Source organism: Metarhizium brunneum, chromosome 6, assembly GCF_013426205.1.
Source record: "Metarhizium brunneum chromosome 6, complete sequence".
Lineage (NCBI taxonomy): Eukaryota > Fungi > Ascomycota > Sordariomycetes > Hypocreales > Clavicipitaceae > Metarhizium > Metarhizium brunneum.
Window position 1 is genome coordinate 4,109,684 of NC_089427.1, and position 15,956 is coordinate 4,125,639.

General features: G+C 47.0%; 5 protein-coding genes across 5 annotated transcripts; 2 read left to right on the forward strand and 3 right to left on the reverse strand.

Annotated features, from left to right (window-relative positions):
* Positions 1 to 1,242: 1,242 nt before the first annotated feature.
* On the forward strand, positions 1,243 to 2,157 carry G6M90_00g105740 (uncharacterized protein; the record flags this gene model as incomplete). The annotated part of the gene is made up of 1 exon (XM_014686075.1): positions 1,243 to 2,157. One exon carries the CDS (start codon positions 1,243 to 1,245, stop codon positions 2,155 to 2,157), a length of 915 nt encoding a protein of 304 aa, XP_014541561.1.
* A 483-nt stretch (positions 2,158 to 2,640) lies between these two features.
* G6M90_00g105750 (uncharacterized protein) lies at positions 2,641 to 3,859 on the reverse strand (the record flags this gene model as incomplete). Its single annotated transcript, XM_014686076.1, has 2 exons — positions 2,641 to 3,569; positions 3,622 to 3,859. 2 exons carry the CDS (start codon positions 3,857 to 3,859, stop codon positions 2,641 to 2,643), a joined length of 1,167 nt encoding a protein of 388 aa, XP_014541562.1.
* Positions 3,860 to 8,145: 4,286 nt separating this feature from the next.
* Positions 8,146 to 8,858, reverse strand: G6M90_00g105760 (uncharacterized protein; the record flags this gene model as incomplete). Its single annotated transcript, XM_066131683.1, has 2 exons — positions 8,146 to 8,605; positions 8,650 to 8,858. 2 exons carry the CDS (start codon positions 8,856 to 8,858, stop codon positions 8,146 to 8,148), a joined length of 669 nt encoding a protein of 222 aa, XP_065987727.1.
* Positions 8,859 to 10,812: 1,954 nt separating this feature from the next.
* Positions 10,813 to 12,320, forward strand: G6M90_00g105770 (uncharacterized protein; the record flags this gene model as incomplete). The annotated part of the gene is made up of 3 exons (XM_014686078.2): positions 10,813 to 11,042; positions 11,813 to 11,936; positions 11,997 to 12,320. 3 exons carry the CDS (start codon positions 10,813 to 10,815, stop codon positions 12,318 to 12,320), a joined length of 678 nt encoding a protein of 225 aa, XP_014541564.2.
* Positions 12,321 to 14,367: 2,047 nt separating this feature from the next.
* On the reverse strand, positions 14,368 to 15,462 carry CHBG (Chitin deacetylase; the record flags this gene model as incomplete). Its single annotated transcript, XM_066131684.1, has 1 exon — positions 14,368 to 15,462. One exon carries the CDS (start codon positions 15,460 to 15,462, stop codon positions 14,368 to 14,370), a length of 1,095 nt encoding a protein of 364 aa, XP_065987589.1.
* Positions 15,463 to 15,956: the final 494 nt, after the last annotated feature.

Sequence of the window (15,956 nt, forward strand, 5' to 3'; positions counted from 1 at the left end):
GTTCAGTCGACGCGCTGTAGAGTTTTAAGGACAACCTGACATTACATGTTCACGCGGGGTAGTCGTACCCATGACGTACTCACGTAACAAAACGCCCTCCTGGCGCGAATGTGGTTGGAGGCTTGTCTCTTACATTTACTGCTGCACTTGGGCAGATGTGCAAGTTGAATCAAGAACTAGAGGCAAGTTGTCACTTGGATTCAAGCAACGTGTGGTGCTAGCAGGGTGCCATGTATCTTTGTCCAAGTCTGCAAGTATCATGGCCTGACGAGAGTCTCCTATTGCCTAGTTGAGTGGAACAAACGTGGGTAGGAATGCGGTCTATTACCCTGTCATTCCCTGCCTTCTACTTGTTCCTATTCTGCGATTTCGTCCGAGTATGCCTCGATAGCTTTGAGGTCAGCGGGTCGAATGCATGCAGCGCTCATGCATGCCGCTCCTGATAGACGGACTCCCCACCATATTTGAAAGTCATCAGCTTGAAGAAAGAAATTCCACTTCTCAACAGCTTTACTTCCTGCCCGCAGAGAGCTTGGCAGAGATCAAAGTGACAAAGCTGGCTAGGCCTGGGGCAGCGGAGCGAGCCATGGCACCACTTGAGGCCCCTTGTTTCGCCAATCGTGTGGAAGTAGGTATTAAAATGTTGAGAGGGGTTTGGAGCCGATTCGTGAGGGTTAGCAGACGGAGAGAGACATGGATCGGATGGAAGTTGAGTTCTTAGTACGTCGAGAGCAGACTGCTATCTGTCAGTTTACCGACCTTAACCCAGGGCTCGGAAAGACCTCAGGCGCTAGTGACCAGGTGTATACATAGCTGTGCCAATGGCCGTTGTATATCAATAGCCGCAATATGCTGTGACTGGGTTGGCTCTAGGTACTCACCGTCAGCATTCTGTGCGATTGGGGAGTTGGAGGGAATCTTGGAAATACAAGATTCGCCAGCATGTCGGGCCGAAATGGCAAACTTACAGCAACCAAAGAATGCCTGGTACTCGGAAAACCAACAGAGACTGGCAAAGTGTCAAGTGTTGGCTCTCACAAATCGTCGTCAGGGGGGAATGGCACCAAACCAACATTCCAAATTACGTTATTCTAACTGGTCCTATTCGTGAATGTGTGGAGCCCTGCCAGAGAGCGGTCAAGCCCACGAGGCGTCTATAAAGACCAGTTGCAAGATTCAGGAAACTGTCCGGGACCATCGACACGACAAGTTTCTCTATTTGTTCTATACCCATCGTCCATAATGGCAAATTGTCCCGTCCGGGAATCGATCCAGGAGATAGACCACAATTCCTGGCTTATCGGGGGCAAAATTCTTGTCTCCCGTGCGTCTCTTTCAGATTGTGACTGGCAAGATGGAAATGGCGCGGGCTTCAAGATATCCGACGCACCATCTCCTTTACCGGAGTCTCGGCCACTGTCACCCACGAGCGAAATCAAGTTGGTATACGATGCGGGAGATGTCTCCGCCGTCTTTGACATGGGCGAGGCCTTTTGCAAAATAAGGATCTTGAATATCCCGGGTGTGACGAGAGAGCATGTCACGCTAGCGTGGATGCATGAGCGACATCGTGGGCAGGAATGGAGCTTTTCCATCCCCAATGTTATTCATCAAGCCGAATACGACGGTCGATACTATATTTTTCTTGGGCGGGTCCGCGGACAAACAATCAAAAGCATGTGGGAAACCTTGGACGAGTCCAAGAGACAGCAGTACGCAGAGAAAGTTGGCGATATTTGCGTGGAAATGGCAAAATATACTCGGAATGGCATGATGAGCGGCGTTGATGGCAACGTACTCCCGGAGCTCTATCTGCGCAAGAAAGGTTCGGACTGCAGTCCCCAGAATCTGCAAAAAAGCTGCGATGATTTAAAAATGGACTGCTCGACACTCGTCTTCTACCACTGTGACCTTGGCCCGACCAACGTCCTGGTAGACGTGGATACTGATCGTATTGGCGTTATTGATTGGGAAATTGCGGGATTCGTACCCGTAGAATTGATAACAACCAAATTTTGTGTCTCCAGCGGAATGGATCTGTCAAGCGGTGACCAGATGGATTGGAGACGGAGGGTGAAGAATGACCTGGGGAAAAGGGGCTATCCTGATGTTGCAGACGAATTTATGACGTGGATTCGTAGTGGAAAAAGCAAGTAGAAGCAAGATTAAAGAGTTGATCACGTTTAAAAGCTATATATTAAATTGAACAGTGGACTTGGTCCTTAGCTGAATCTATGTATCGAAGAAATTGAGGTCTTTTTTACAGTTCAAATCGGAAGTCATCGAAAACGGCTACCTTGCAATAGAGAAGGCCTTCGTTGAAGGATTTCAGCCAGCTAGTCTAGAGGGACTTGACTTCCTAGATAGCGAGTCCCTGCTAAATTACGCAGTCAAAATACACGTAATATTAATAAGCCTAGAATAAAGCTTCCCAATAGAGGCTTAAGGTATATATAGCGAAATAACTATACCTGTATATCATTATACATGTATCTAGAAAATTAATACTACTATAATATATAGAATCAAGACCTAGTGATAAAGCCTTCTAGTTGATAAGTGTAACTAGGAGATAAGCCCAAAAGTTTGAGCTATTGCTAACTATTCTCCATTTACCTAGTCTGTCCGAAGAGGCTTATTTTATCCAGAACAACTATGCCTATACCACTCAAGAGTAAAACCAAGTTTCTCGGGCTCTCCTAATAAAAGCAAATCCAAAAGTCCACGCTTCTCCAGGTCCTGGCAGTATACTCTTCCCGAAGGCAACTCTTCTGTCAGGTGGTTTTGGTCCATGTCACGGTAGTGACCATTTGGTTCTCCGCTATTAACTACTTTAGGGTTGGTTCTCGCGCCTTTGCGACAAAGCACTAATTCACACCAGTATCTCACACTGTTCCACAACCCACGAATAGCACGGCCAGTAATCGTACGCCATCGAGGAATGGAAATTATTTCCGACTTGTTCTTCTTTTCGACAGATCTTTCAGGGAGTAGCTTCCTTGTGTATGCGGCCAACTCCGCAATCGTGGTATACTCGTTGTGCCAACATTTAACAATGATATCGTCAATTAGAGGGTCACCATCCAGCTCGGGAAAATTCATGTTCTGCAACAAGTTCACAACTTTGGGTCCATGCTCCTTGGGATCCTCAGTAAGACAACGATCTCCATAAACTTCAAAGCCATAGTTTATCAGGTAGTATAAGGAACCAAGGGCGAACTGCTCTGTTCGAGGACCTAGGACGCCGGCCGTTCCACGTCGTCCTTGATCCGGCTCGTTGCTATCAAGTACTCTTCCGTACGGGGCCATGCAAGCTTCAAAGTCTGTCCCAATCTTTGCCGTACAATCAAAGTCAGATAACTTCAATCTATTGCGATCAAGCAGGATGTTTTCGGGTCGTAGGTCGCCATGGGCGAGATTGAGCGATTCGAGGAACGCGACGGCTTGAGCAAGGTCGTTCATCCATGTCTTTCGTAGGTGCAAAGGTTCCAGCTTTTTAACTTCAGTGACAATTGTAGTTTCCTGGTCTCGGACCTGATTGTCTTGTATTCTAGAGCAAAGGGATACATCTTGTGACGTAGTTAGTAGATAGTCCGGTGAACATGCCAAAGGGGCTCCCACCTCGCATGTACTCGAGAAAAATGCCGTTATCAGTATAGAGGAAACATTGCACTATGGAAGGACAGGGCGCATGTCTGGAGAAGATGTCGTAAATCTTGACTTCTTTCCGGAATTGCTCCCGCTCGAATTCACCGGATTTTGGGACCTTCACCACGATGCGAGGATGGACCTCATAGACGAAAGAGATGCCTCCTTTCCAGACCCAGTGCACATCAGGAAACTGGTGTTGGATACTCATGCCAAGAAAAAATATGTTTTCCAAAAGGAATATTTTGGAGCGCGCGCAGGCAAAATTAGCTTGTGTGTATAAGAGAGATGAGCGAGGAGAGGAAGGGAAGAGGATTAACCTGATCCAGACCTAGGTTGACTAGTATATGTTTGGGTGCCTGAATTTTAAGGCTAAATATGTTGATCAGCCAACTAGCATAGTTGCCGTCCAACGCTTTCTCCCTCTATTGACACGAAACCTGCTCAAAGTACTTCAAATGGCTAATTGAAAACCCTCAAGAACCATGTATAAGTAATAATTCTACTTGACTTGAAACTGGCGAGAGACCAAATACAAGTCCTGCGCTACAGCCTCTTACTCGCCAATAACGCGTTTTAAGCCTTCTCCCATTTCCCACTCCTCTTCACCCAAATACCATTCGCGATACAATCAGGACATGGGTCTCTTTTAGTTGTTTTGCCCAAATATTGTGTTTTCTGGACGATGCCGCAATTTTTGCAGCCATTGAGCTCCTTGATAGTTCCCAGGGAATCAATGCTATGCCCGCATCTGTGGCCAGTCGTCTCAATGAGTCGCTGACACATGTTTTTTTTACCTTGCGTTCGCTCATATCAGCCATAGCTAGTCTGCTTTGGCGGGAAGACTCACTTGAGGTTTATTAGACTGGCACCAAACGAGGCGTGTCAAATTTGGTAGTGTGAATTTGTTATTCTAAGGGAGGAGCTGATGCTGAGGATCAAGTGCTGAAAAGGAGGGAATGAGATATTTATACCCAGCCTGTTTGACGAATTTGCAGGAAAGGGTGCGGAAAGGAGTCATGAACTGGCTGATAGACTCCTTGCGTCTGGTTCATGAGTCTGGCCATGCATGTACGGAGTACTCGACCTGTTGGCAGCATGTCCCACCAGGATCACGCTTGGTAACTTCAGGCAATGAGGAGCTGACAGCCAATGTTTACTTGGCGCAGGCCTACAGCCCGGGCCGGCGGATATGTTGGTCGAAGAGCAAATCCAGTCAAAGCCTCTTGCACGCTCGCATCGGCATGTTTTGACCCCAGCCAGTTCTCATCTCAGTGCTACTAGTGGGCCCCTTGACAGGCCTTACTGAGGCCGTCTATCGGCCTGTAATTACAGGTTATTCATCGCGGTCTTTCTTGCGGCCGCTGCTTTTTAGCCAGAGCACGCACTTTGGAGCGCCTCGGGGACTGCGGGTACAGAGAAGCTATTGGAAGAGGCCACGGGCCGTGACAAGCGTCAAGGCGAAGCCAGACATGCATTACCAATCATTGCGTAACCACGATGGAGGGCCTGTTAGGCAGCGTTGCCTACTACCAACAGACCAATATACACGGACGTTGCATAAATGGGTGGTGGCATGAGCGCTGTCGCAGCCTCATTTTACGACTTTTCTCGCCAGAATCGCTGGCAATCATATGTCCGTTCTGCAGAGAGAAACAAACATTGTTTAGAAATGGCGTTGATTCATGCCCCCACGCTACTCTGTTATAGTTTCCTGTATATAGTGTGTGGCAGAATATTTTTGCCCATCGAGGAGTGTACACTTATATACTGTAGTGCTGACATTATAGTATAAATCGTGATAGCCAGGTACCTGATCTGTTCAAGTACTTTTTGCCTCCCACTGTAGCTGTCAGTTGAGTGGTTGGAGCCATACCGAGTGAATGTTTGTGGCCTGGTGCAAACAAACCAACACAAATGTGTGATACCAACCAACAACCTTCGCTCTCCCGACTCTCCTATAAGCTGAGAGGCCATCTCTCCATGCCTTGGATGACTCAAAAAACGCCAATGCACTTCAGGTGGCCATATACGCACCTGCGGCATGGGGTTAGCTGGGTTGCTTGGACGTGGTCAAACCACTTGCTGCGTCTAAAGACTGTACGACAATTGGTTGCGAGTTGTTATTATGAGCAGAATGGCAATCAAGAAGTGGATCTATATGCGTCAAATTGACACCGCACTGAGACCGGATGTCATTATCCGACTGGTCATTGATTTGCGGCCTGCAGCCGTTGGTAGGAAACTTTTCAGGAAGGCTTCAGGGTAATGTATGCCAAGCCTGCAAAGACATTGTCACATTTTGAAGGCTCTTGCTTGAGAGACGGGCTTGTCACTACTGAAATGGTTTACTGTGCTTGCACTCAAGTAACTACACAGACGAACATTAGTACATAACTCCAGTCCGACATGCCAGTGAGTATTGTATTTCCAGGATCCGCTCCAGCTCCGTAATCGCAGAAGGTTGTCTGATAAGATCATGACAGTGAGCATCTGAAGAACAGTATTAAGTCTCCTCTTGATGTACTAAGAACCCGACTTCCGTCCGATCTATATGTCATAAAAAGAGCGCGCTCGAATTAAACAGCAATATTACCCCTTATATTCCGTTGATACTATGTCTCTCTCCGCTTGCCCACCCACATGACTCGACTTCTCGGCTTTGTTTAAAAGCTCCCCTTCACATTTTTATATCTGATTCCATACGGTTTGCAAAACGAGCGGACTGGGGTGATGGGGCGGCTTGTTCCTCTGCTCTAGGACAAGGTGTTTCACGAAACCGCTGTCGAGATCCGTGCAGCTGGGGGGTGAAATATTTGAAACGCATACTTTCTTTATAAAAGCTTGTTGCTTTTAAATACAGCCATATAACAGTAGCTACTGGACTGGACAGTTTTGGGGAGAAAAACTTATACGAGGATAATAGCCAGCGAATTAACACAGCATCTATCCGTAACATTCAGGCGTATTTATGGATCTCTACTTTGCCACGACTTGGGATGAGGCTTAGAAATCAATCCGTGTTAATCGACCAGCCCCCCCCAGCATTCTATTCCTCTTTGCTCGCTGATGTGCCGTTGTTTTTACAAATGCTATACACTCCCATAGTTCCCTCTACAAATACTCCCTGCTGTGGCCACCGCGTGTGGCAAGGGCTGGAAAAGGGGCCTGGGGCGTGATAACTCAAGTTTGACTCCCTTGACCTGAGATGAGTCGAATTCGATCGGACGTCCGCCGAGGTCTTTTATAAACGGGACAGTTTCGACCAAACCCCAGAATTCCCGATCAAATCCTTTAGACGGTGTCTTGATTCCTGGAAATTCAGTCACATCTTCCGAGCCGCTGGCTTTTCCGAGTTCCTTGACGAACGTTAAGTTTTAACTCTTCGTGTGGTTTGTGGCGGCCAAGACATCCGGAACATTAAATGCCGGCTTGGTGAACCACCGGGGGGTGTGAGAAGGTAGCTGCGGGTTGGGCTTCTTCGATACATGTAGGTCTTATGATTTGTACATACGGGATTCACTTACTTTTGAACAAACGAGCTCCAACGCGCCTTCCTGCGAAAATAGAGTGGTTTTTGAGTCCGCCGAGTCAAATACGTGATGTGTGAACTTGCGACTTGTGCTGGTACCGCAGAGTCAGTGTATTTTCTTCGAGGGAATGTCTCAGGCTAATAGGATAAGACTGGTATGGCTCGGCTTACACTCTCCGCTTCGGACCCAGCCTGTCGGTCAGGAATCACCGACAAGTCAAATTAACGAAGCGTCGGCTCTTCGAGCTCTCTATTTCCTGTTCTCTTTTCTTCTTGTTCTCTAGCGTTCAGATGATTATAGTCATCGTCTAGCTAGCTGTCAATATACGCAGCTTTGGCGCTGTTACGCGGGCCAAGACGCGAAGGGGGCAAACGATGGCGAGGCAGATACGTTGGATCATCATGACTACATCTGTCTTGTGGTATATTAATAGACAATATCTGGGTCCAGAACGGCTTGGTTAGCGGGCCCATGAGGAGGGTGATGAATGCCATGTCGTCCGGGGTAAAGGTCAAGATTCTATCAAACATGTGCTAACTGCAATCATGGTAGAAGTCGATGATTACCACGGGTCCAAGTTCCCCGGCACCGACAGCGTCCCCATCTTGTCCTTACCAGGCAATTCGGATATACAAGGCATAGCGGTTCGCGCACTACAGTTGTGTACCCAAGCATGCTAGGCAACTCGCGACCACATCTTATTTTCATATATATGTAGCTGGGGCTCTATAATATGGCTCCATGATGGCTTCTATCTGACCGTGATTGTGAGTGACTATTGGACAAATTATCGGCTCCTCAACTGGCGTACATCTAATACTGGGAGTAAGCGCCGGCAATTTCCATCCTGTACTAGTTTTACTCAAGTCTGCGCCTCGGCTTAGAAACTGGACTTACCGCTGGGCAACAACAAGTTACGTGGCGTCTTAATCTTGCCCAACATCATTGCATCCCTCTACTGCTACTACTCGAGGGACATTCTGCCCCTGTTAATCTCCTCTTGCGTGTTGATAGAGGTCACATAAAGTCCCTCCTCACACGCCTTGATCTGCAAACCCAAAAGTAGCGAGTATATCCTCCACAAGGCCAAATTACCACCTATATCCTGGATGTCCACTGTATCGCCACATCTACGTGGCCATTGGCATTTCGATTTACTTGCGTGTTTTCTGCGTCTTGGAGGCACACTGACTACGTTAAGCTCCACCTCATCGTTGAGATCCCACACATCATGAAGACAATCGGCAACCTTGTCGCCGAAAATCTTGCGCGCCGACGTGCGCAGGTTGTCATACCCCGTTGCAAGAACAACTACATCAGTGGGCAACGTCGACCCGTCCGCCAGCACCAAGCCGCTCTCATTGAACGCCTTGATTCTGCTGCGGCTCTGGCGTACTTTGACTTTCCCGTCGGCAATGAGTTGGCTGTATCCGACATAAATAAGTACCCTCCTCCGCGAGTGGGATACTTTCTCATGATACCAGGGCCCTGCGGTCCCGAGTCAAGCTCAAAACCGGCCTCTGTCAATCCGTCAAGCAAGTCCTTGTCGACTTGCGCGATTCTCTTGGTCAAGTGTGAGGTGAGGTTGAGGGCAACCGGGATGGGCATGCTCTGTGCATAGATGTCTGCATCTTCGGTGGGAGGGCCTGTTTCATCGTACAGGCCGGCATGAAGCATAAAGACACCCTTCTCCGCCGTGAGGACGGTATTTTCCGCCTCGCTGGAGCCTAGTTACATTTGCGCTATTCTCGTAGTAATTTTGATAAATGTCGTGGCCGCTGTTGCCGGTGCCCACGACTACGACCGTTTTGCCGGCGGCTTTTGTATCCCTGTCAATTCCCTCAGTTAATTAACACCCGTTAACGAGTCGGTGAATATAATGTCTGGTGTTTATAACAGATGCCGTCGCCTTGCCCCATGTTAATGTCTTTGACTAGGGCAGGTCACCAATGAGACTGTGGCGGTCAAAATTGTACCCTCACAAAGCCTGGCTGTTACATTATTTGTTTTAAGAATGTCGACCTCAGACAACTGTAATACTAGCGCTAAATCTTATGACCAGGTAAAGTGACTCAAGTCTGTATATGTGTATGAGTCAGCCGGTATCCGGAACCTTTGCGGAATATGAATATCCTTGACTCGATAGAATATTATTGGCTATATATAATAGTAACGCATAAAGCAGGCGCGTTTCTTAGGTGGATATTTAATATATTACCACGAAGCAAAATCCGGCACTTACTTGTTATAAAGTATTTATTAGGCTACAAGTCCCAATATCCCCTCTACTACTTATTATACCCTACTACTACTAATTTCTCTTACTACTTAAATCCGAATATCTCGTTTATCAAATTTATACAAAAATGAAGTTCTCCGTTCCCCTTAGTACCCTACTAGCTGGACTTAGTACGGCTATTCCGCTAGTAACGCAATAGTTCTCGCGGAGCTTTAGAAGCCAGACAGCCTGGTCGTTCAAGAGAAACCGTACAGAATATCCCTTTTGAAGACGGGGGCTTGAAGGAAATCACACCCCTACCGCAAAACAGCAAACAGCCTGGCTCTTCGAACGCACCCGTGCAGAATATTCCCTTTGGAGATGGGGACCTCAAGGAAACTATACAACCCCCTAAAAAACCTAGCTCAGACTCATTTGTCTTTCCGGACGACCCAAAACTTTGTAGAAAACCGGCTGTAAGTAACAGACTGTTAATGGGGCCCGTAGTTCGCTTAACTATATAAATTTGTATGCTAATCGGTTTCTGAATGCGAATAGTGTGACAAAATGAGTGGCTGTGTTGTAAAGGGAGCTGACGGTTGTCCTGTTTGCGTATGTTAATCGGTTTCTAAATACGGGTAGTGTAACAGCCGGCTTGGCTGTATTATAATAGGAACGGACAATTTATATTGTTTTGCGCCTATCAATGTTCTTCAACAAGGTAGTCTTTTAAGATCTAGTCGCTCGCTTAAGTAATATCGGTTATTATATTGAGAAACGCGTACTAGGGCGGCTACTTGAGTTGTCCACGGGCCCTAAAGGGCAGAGGGGCAACTAGTCTTTATGCCCCTTGTGTTATTTGCATCTGAAAGTAAAGTCTCTATGAACAACCAACTTTGACTTTGGGTATATATATAAAGGAGTCAGCCGCAATCTAGAAGCTAATACGACGCCTATTGCAGCCCAATACAAAATATATATAGATTTTGCAAATATCTCGTTGATTATACAACGCGTAGCCGCTTTACACGATCAAGGCGGGGTTTATTTTTAGAGCCTCTCGCAGTATGTGGCTACTCGGCTCTTGTTTATGCTGTCAGGGCATTTCCAATCGCTGCCCGACATGGAAGCGTCAAGTTCATGTTACACGGGATTTAAAGATTAGGTAATAATAACAGAAGCAACATGACCTTAACAGGGCAGCTTCCAAGTGGGGTGGAGTCAATGCAAGAAGCCCATTGCCGCTTATTCCAAGGCGGTCAGCCAGCACCAGACTTGACCCTTTACCCATTGCCTGCATGTGGTTATAAACGCAAACCAGTTTTCCGCCAGCCTATCGACGCCACGCGTCGTCTGGTCACCGTTTGGGGTCGCGCTCACATCACATATTGCATCGCCCGTCTCCCTGCTACTATGCCCTATACGCAGCAGGATCTCTTCTTTTATAACGGGGACGGTATAGGGTCCGAGGACCTCACAGATTACAAGCTGTGCGGACTCCATCCTATTATCCTCGGCGATATTCTCCCAAAGGCTGATACTTGTGTAAACGAGGAGGCCAAACAACCAAGATACCGAATCGCACAGAAGCTGGGGTTTGGGGCATTCTCAACGGTTTGGCTAGCTCGTGATCTTCTTGAGGAGTAAGTTTGGCTTCGACGCTAGTACTACAAGCACTTGCTAATAGTAAATAATGGTCTCATAGAAGATGCGTCGCTGTGAAAGTTTGTCGGGGATCCAAGCAGCTCATTCAGAGGAATGAAGCGAGGATTCTCTGTCAAGTTCATCAGAATGAACACAGAAAGTCCGGCTACAATAATATTATTGAAATATATAACGTCTTTACCATAAGAGGCCCAAATGGATTTCATGAATGTCTAGTAACAGAAGTCGTTCTCCCCCTAGACGACATGTCTGTCCGACAAAGATGCTCGCCTCAGCAACTAATTCAACAATTACTAAAGGCATTTGATTTTCTACATAGCGAGGGGGTAGTACATGGTGGTAAGACTTAAAGCTCATACCTAAATTATGGGCGTTAGTTGTTATCAAGGTTTTCGGCTAATAATAAATACTTTTTTAGATCCAAACTACGGCAACTTTGGTATCGCAATACCACAGTTACAGAATTTGATGAAAGGACGATTGCAGATTACTTCGCAGACCCTCCTGTTATAACGGTGGTACCGCGTGACCCATCGTTTCCAAGAGACTCGGTACCAAGTTACATCGCGGAAAAGGTCTCCTTAGCATCCTTTATCCTAGATAAACAATGCTTCCCCTTAAGTGAGGAGGTCTGTTTTAAGGTCTTCGATTTTGGAATAGGCAAGTCAATAACTTGTTCTAATGTTATCCTGCAAGTTTACTAACAGCCTGGGTTTATATTAGCCTGCTACGCTGATACAACTGCCAGAGAATTACCAGGCGCTGCCCCTCCGACGGTTCGGCCACCTGAAGTCTACATGTATAGTTTGTCCGGCGGAAGGATCGGATCCGTCTGGAGCAGAGAAGCGGACATCTGGGCAATTGGGAGTATAGTAAGTCATTTCATCCAACTCCGCATTAAACATGGTATATATGTTAATACTATCCCACAGGCATACCAGATCAAGACTGGCTGCCAACTTTTCTTGGTACAAGGTGATCTCCAGTATCAGCTCTACCAAGCATTGAGGCTCGGTGGGGCGCCACCAGAGGACTGGTCCGAGTTTTGGGACTTGGAGAAGTTCTGCGAGAGTACGAAGGGTCGGAGAAAGCCAGTATTGCCAGTATTTAATAAGGACGAGGCCTGGAAGTCTCGTAGACCTAGAAATGACCCCGAGAGCGAGGTTTTCCTTGATTTTATACGGAAGATGGTTATAACAGAGCCTGAGAGACGAAGTCAGATAGCTGAACTTCTTGGTCATCCTTTTTTATCTTAATGTACTATAACACAACGAGCGAATAAATAAATCCAGACCTGCAGCGTCCGCTTGAACGTCGGCGACAGTTAATTCTCCAGGGCCGGCAACGAGACAACCGGGGTGGCACAGGCACTGCTCAAGTCCAAGTGGCGACAATTCACTAGACCTATCTACTAAGGATGTTCTGGATATCAAGATTCGAGCCCTAGTCCGAAACGTGCGATTTCCACACTTTTTAAATACCCGTGCTGTTTCTACATGATAATTTTGCGGAGAATAATGTAGTTTCAGCTGCTTCATTCGTTTAATGCTAACCTCGAGACCTTCTCAGATTCATCAATCTGACTATTGTACGACGCTGCGGTACTGGCGAAGCTCGTCGCTTCCATACACTTTGCCCTCACTACCTCGGGGCTTCGAGACCGTCCATGACGACTCTTGTTGTACTGTTGAGTCGGGCGACTGAAAGAAATCGCAACCCTCACACGATGGATAGGGCCTCGTCGCAAGGGGCCCGAAGCTGGCGTTGCACCATGGTGAAAAGATACCGAGTTATGAAAGGAAAAGTCCAGTTTGGAAACAAATTCGCGCTACAGGGGTCACGGCTCGTATGAATGGCTGGTCCAACCCGAAGGCACAACACTTGAAGTTGGGACAAGTAGCTGGCTTAGTATGTCTATTGGACCGGGAAAATATGACGACGAAATCAGCACGTAGCCAAATATATCATCTGTCAGTTGTTGATATAGTCGTAAGGTTTGTTTCACGAGAGCAACAATATTTGTAATGCTTATACTTTGGTTGATCCAGAGATCTAACAAGCTTTTTGTTGCGATTCTAATTCAGCCATAGTAAGCTTGAGGACGATGTCTCAATCCCCCCCGAGTACATAATTTACTGGATCATAGTCCATATGTGCACATTTATCCAACCTTCACCTTGAGCAAAAGCTTCCAACATATCCTCATCGGCCGGTAGAAAAAACCGGCACCGCCCGAACGTCTTGTTAATAGGCGCACCTCCAACTTCATTGTTATAGAAATTCCATAACTAGTCCATGTTCTTGTTTTTCAGTAACTCTTTATTCGAACGTGTGTCCAAAAAGAACAAAGACAGTACTTTGTCGACCGGGTCTGATGAGTCACCCTAGAACTTTTGGCACAATAGCACTTCCTCACACACTTGACTCCTGCTCTTTTGGATCAGCGTCGAATCTGACTGCAGCGGAATTAAGACTAGCAGTTCATACTGTGTCAAATGAAACATGGCCTCCCTCGCCCATCAAATACGGCGAGTACCATTTCAAGCCTCGCCTCTCCTACAACAGGAAATTCCAAACCAAGTCCAACCCAACCTGGTCACATCGATGTCTCTACTACCATTTTACTAGGTAAAATCTGCCGACACGTTCTCAAGATTGTTACCGCCTCTGGTGTAATCACATTGGATGACTTCTTCACATGGAACCCAGATATGGGAGCAGACTGTACCAGCTTACTAGTTGGTTTCTATTACTGCAATGCTATCTCTAGCACGGGAACAAAACCACCAACGGCCTGTCCGCTACCAACACCGAGTGCTATCACCAACGCTAGATATTTTACAGCCCCTATCACTATGAGAGCCTGAGTTACCACCGCGGTCCTGTTATTACCATCCGGAACTAGGTCAGGTAGGCTGTGTGTGGAAGGTGCCTATAGCTAGAAACTTGAGGCGGCCATCAGGTCGGATTTGATCCCTTTTTGTAGAGCCTTTCAACTAGCGATAGCTTGCAACAATACACGCATATATATCACACCAAAATTTCTTCCAGCTCATAATTATTGTGCCTTATGTGAGGAGTCTCGGACACAATTTGCTGCGTTGTTTGAGCGCTGCTATGAGGGTAATGAACCAGCTACGAGACAACTTGGAAAAGAGGTTATCATGGAATGTGTTTATCCCAGCGAATATTAAATAAATTAAGTCAGATATCACTATAGAGGTCGTATATCTCTCGAGAATAAGATGATTTCCCATATACATTGTAGAATGCGCCATTCTTTACTTAAGCCATCCCCCTTAGTTATACTCTCCTATACCAATTCTGCTTTGGATCGTTCAAGCATTCCCCAACCGTGACTGACTTGAATCCATTTTTAAACAGCGACCTGAGCATATGCTCCGTCAGGTTGTATACCGACTGAAATACTATGTCATGCTCAATGTCCAGCCACTTCGTATTCTCGGGGTTTTTCCCCTCGACATTCCTATCCCATATATCCTTTGACTTTTGGATCTCATATGGAGAGTCATGCAAGTACCCCTCAGTGTCGAGATTGAAGTATGTGACATGATATCCCAGCTCACCCAGCCGTCGGTCAACCTTGTCGCTGCTTGCCGAATAGGGTGGACGAAAATACGTGGGGAAGTAGCCGAGGATGTCAGTCAGCGCGATTTCATTGTAGAAGATTTGGTTGTCTAGCTGAGCGTCGCTGATTTCGGGAAGATGCTGATGCGACCATGAGTGGCTGCCAATTTGGTGACCCTCCTCGATCATGCGCTTAATGAGGTTGCGCCAGGGAAATGTAGCATTATTGATGGCACCTTTGCCAAGATTTCGGCCCGTAACGAAGAAGGTGGCCTTGGCTTTGTATGTCTTGTCCAAGTTAGTACTCGGATCTGAGCAGGCAATGTGTGTGAATATATGTCTGGCATCGGTTGAGAGGTAGTAGCGTGCCTTGAGCAAGTTGAGTAGATCAGCAGTGTACTCATATGGGCCATCGTCGTATGACAGCGCAATAACACCATATTTTTCACAATGGTAAACCCCTTGTCCGTATGGAACTGAACCGTGCTTGGATCGATCGACATGCTTCGTGTCTGGACCACTCGGGCGAATGTTCCCGTCGCAACTATCGGAAAAGTCAACCTGGCAGGCAGGAGACGAGCAGTAATCATACCCCTCGCCGCACCGCCTAATCCTCAAGACGGAAAACAATGTCAACAGTAAGTCCAAGAGTGTGTTGAAGGCAAGTCTGAGTTTGTACTGACCCTTCAATAGAACAGCAGTATCCTTTAGGACAGGTTCTTTTTCCTTGATTAATACCACACCGACCGTCTTGTCTAGGTGATGGGCCACCAAATGTCGAATGCTCTTCCATTGTTTGCTTCCCTCCATCCATGTGGTCGCCCAGCAGTCCGAGTCTGAGTGCGATCGTGGCTGGCACAGCCGCAAATACAAGGGGCAAAGCCTTCATTTTGTACACGAGCGTAATCGATACTGGGTTGGACTACCTGGCGGAAGCCTGAAACCATGCCGTTCAGATGTTGCCTGCCGGTTTTGTGGCAAACTATCTACCGAGATTCGCAACGGAAAGCGAACCACTGATTCTATATATCCTGCAGGTGACGAATAACGCGTCCTGCATGGTAATGGACGATGCGCTGTCAACCTCCGAAATAGCATAGCACTGCATTTGGCTTTATTGAGTTCCATGATGCTATCAGGATTGTTGTGTGTGCTCGGTCGACACTGGTGTGTAGGACGATGCCTGACCCGACAAGTCGCAGCATCGGGGACTAAGAGTCACGAGGCACCAAAACGTTGCACAACGCCATATTGGAGCGATCCAACGTACCATCCACCTACAATACGTTGTACAAACCAGTTGA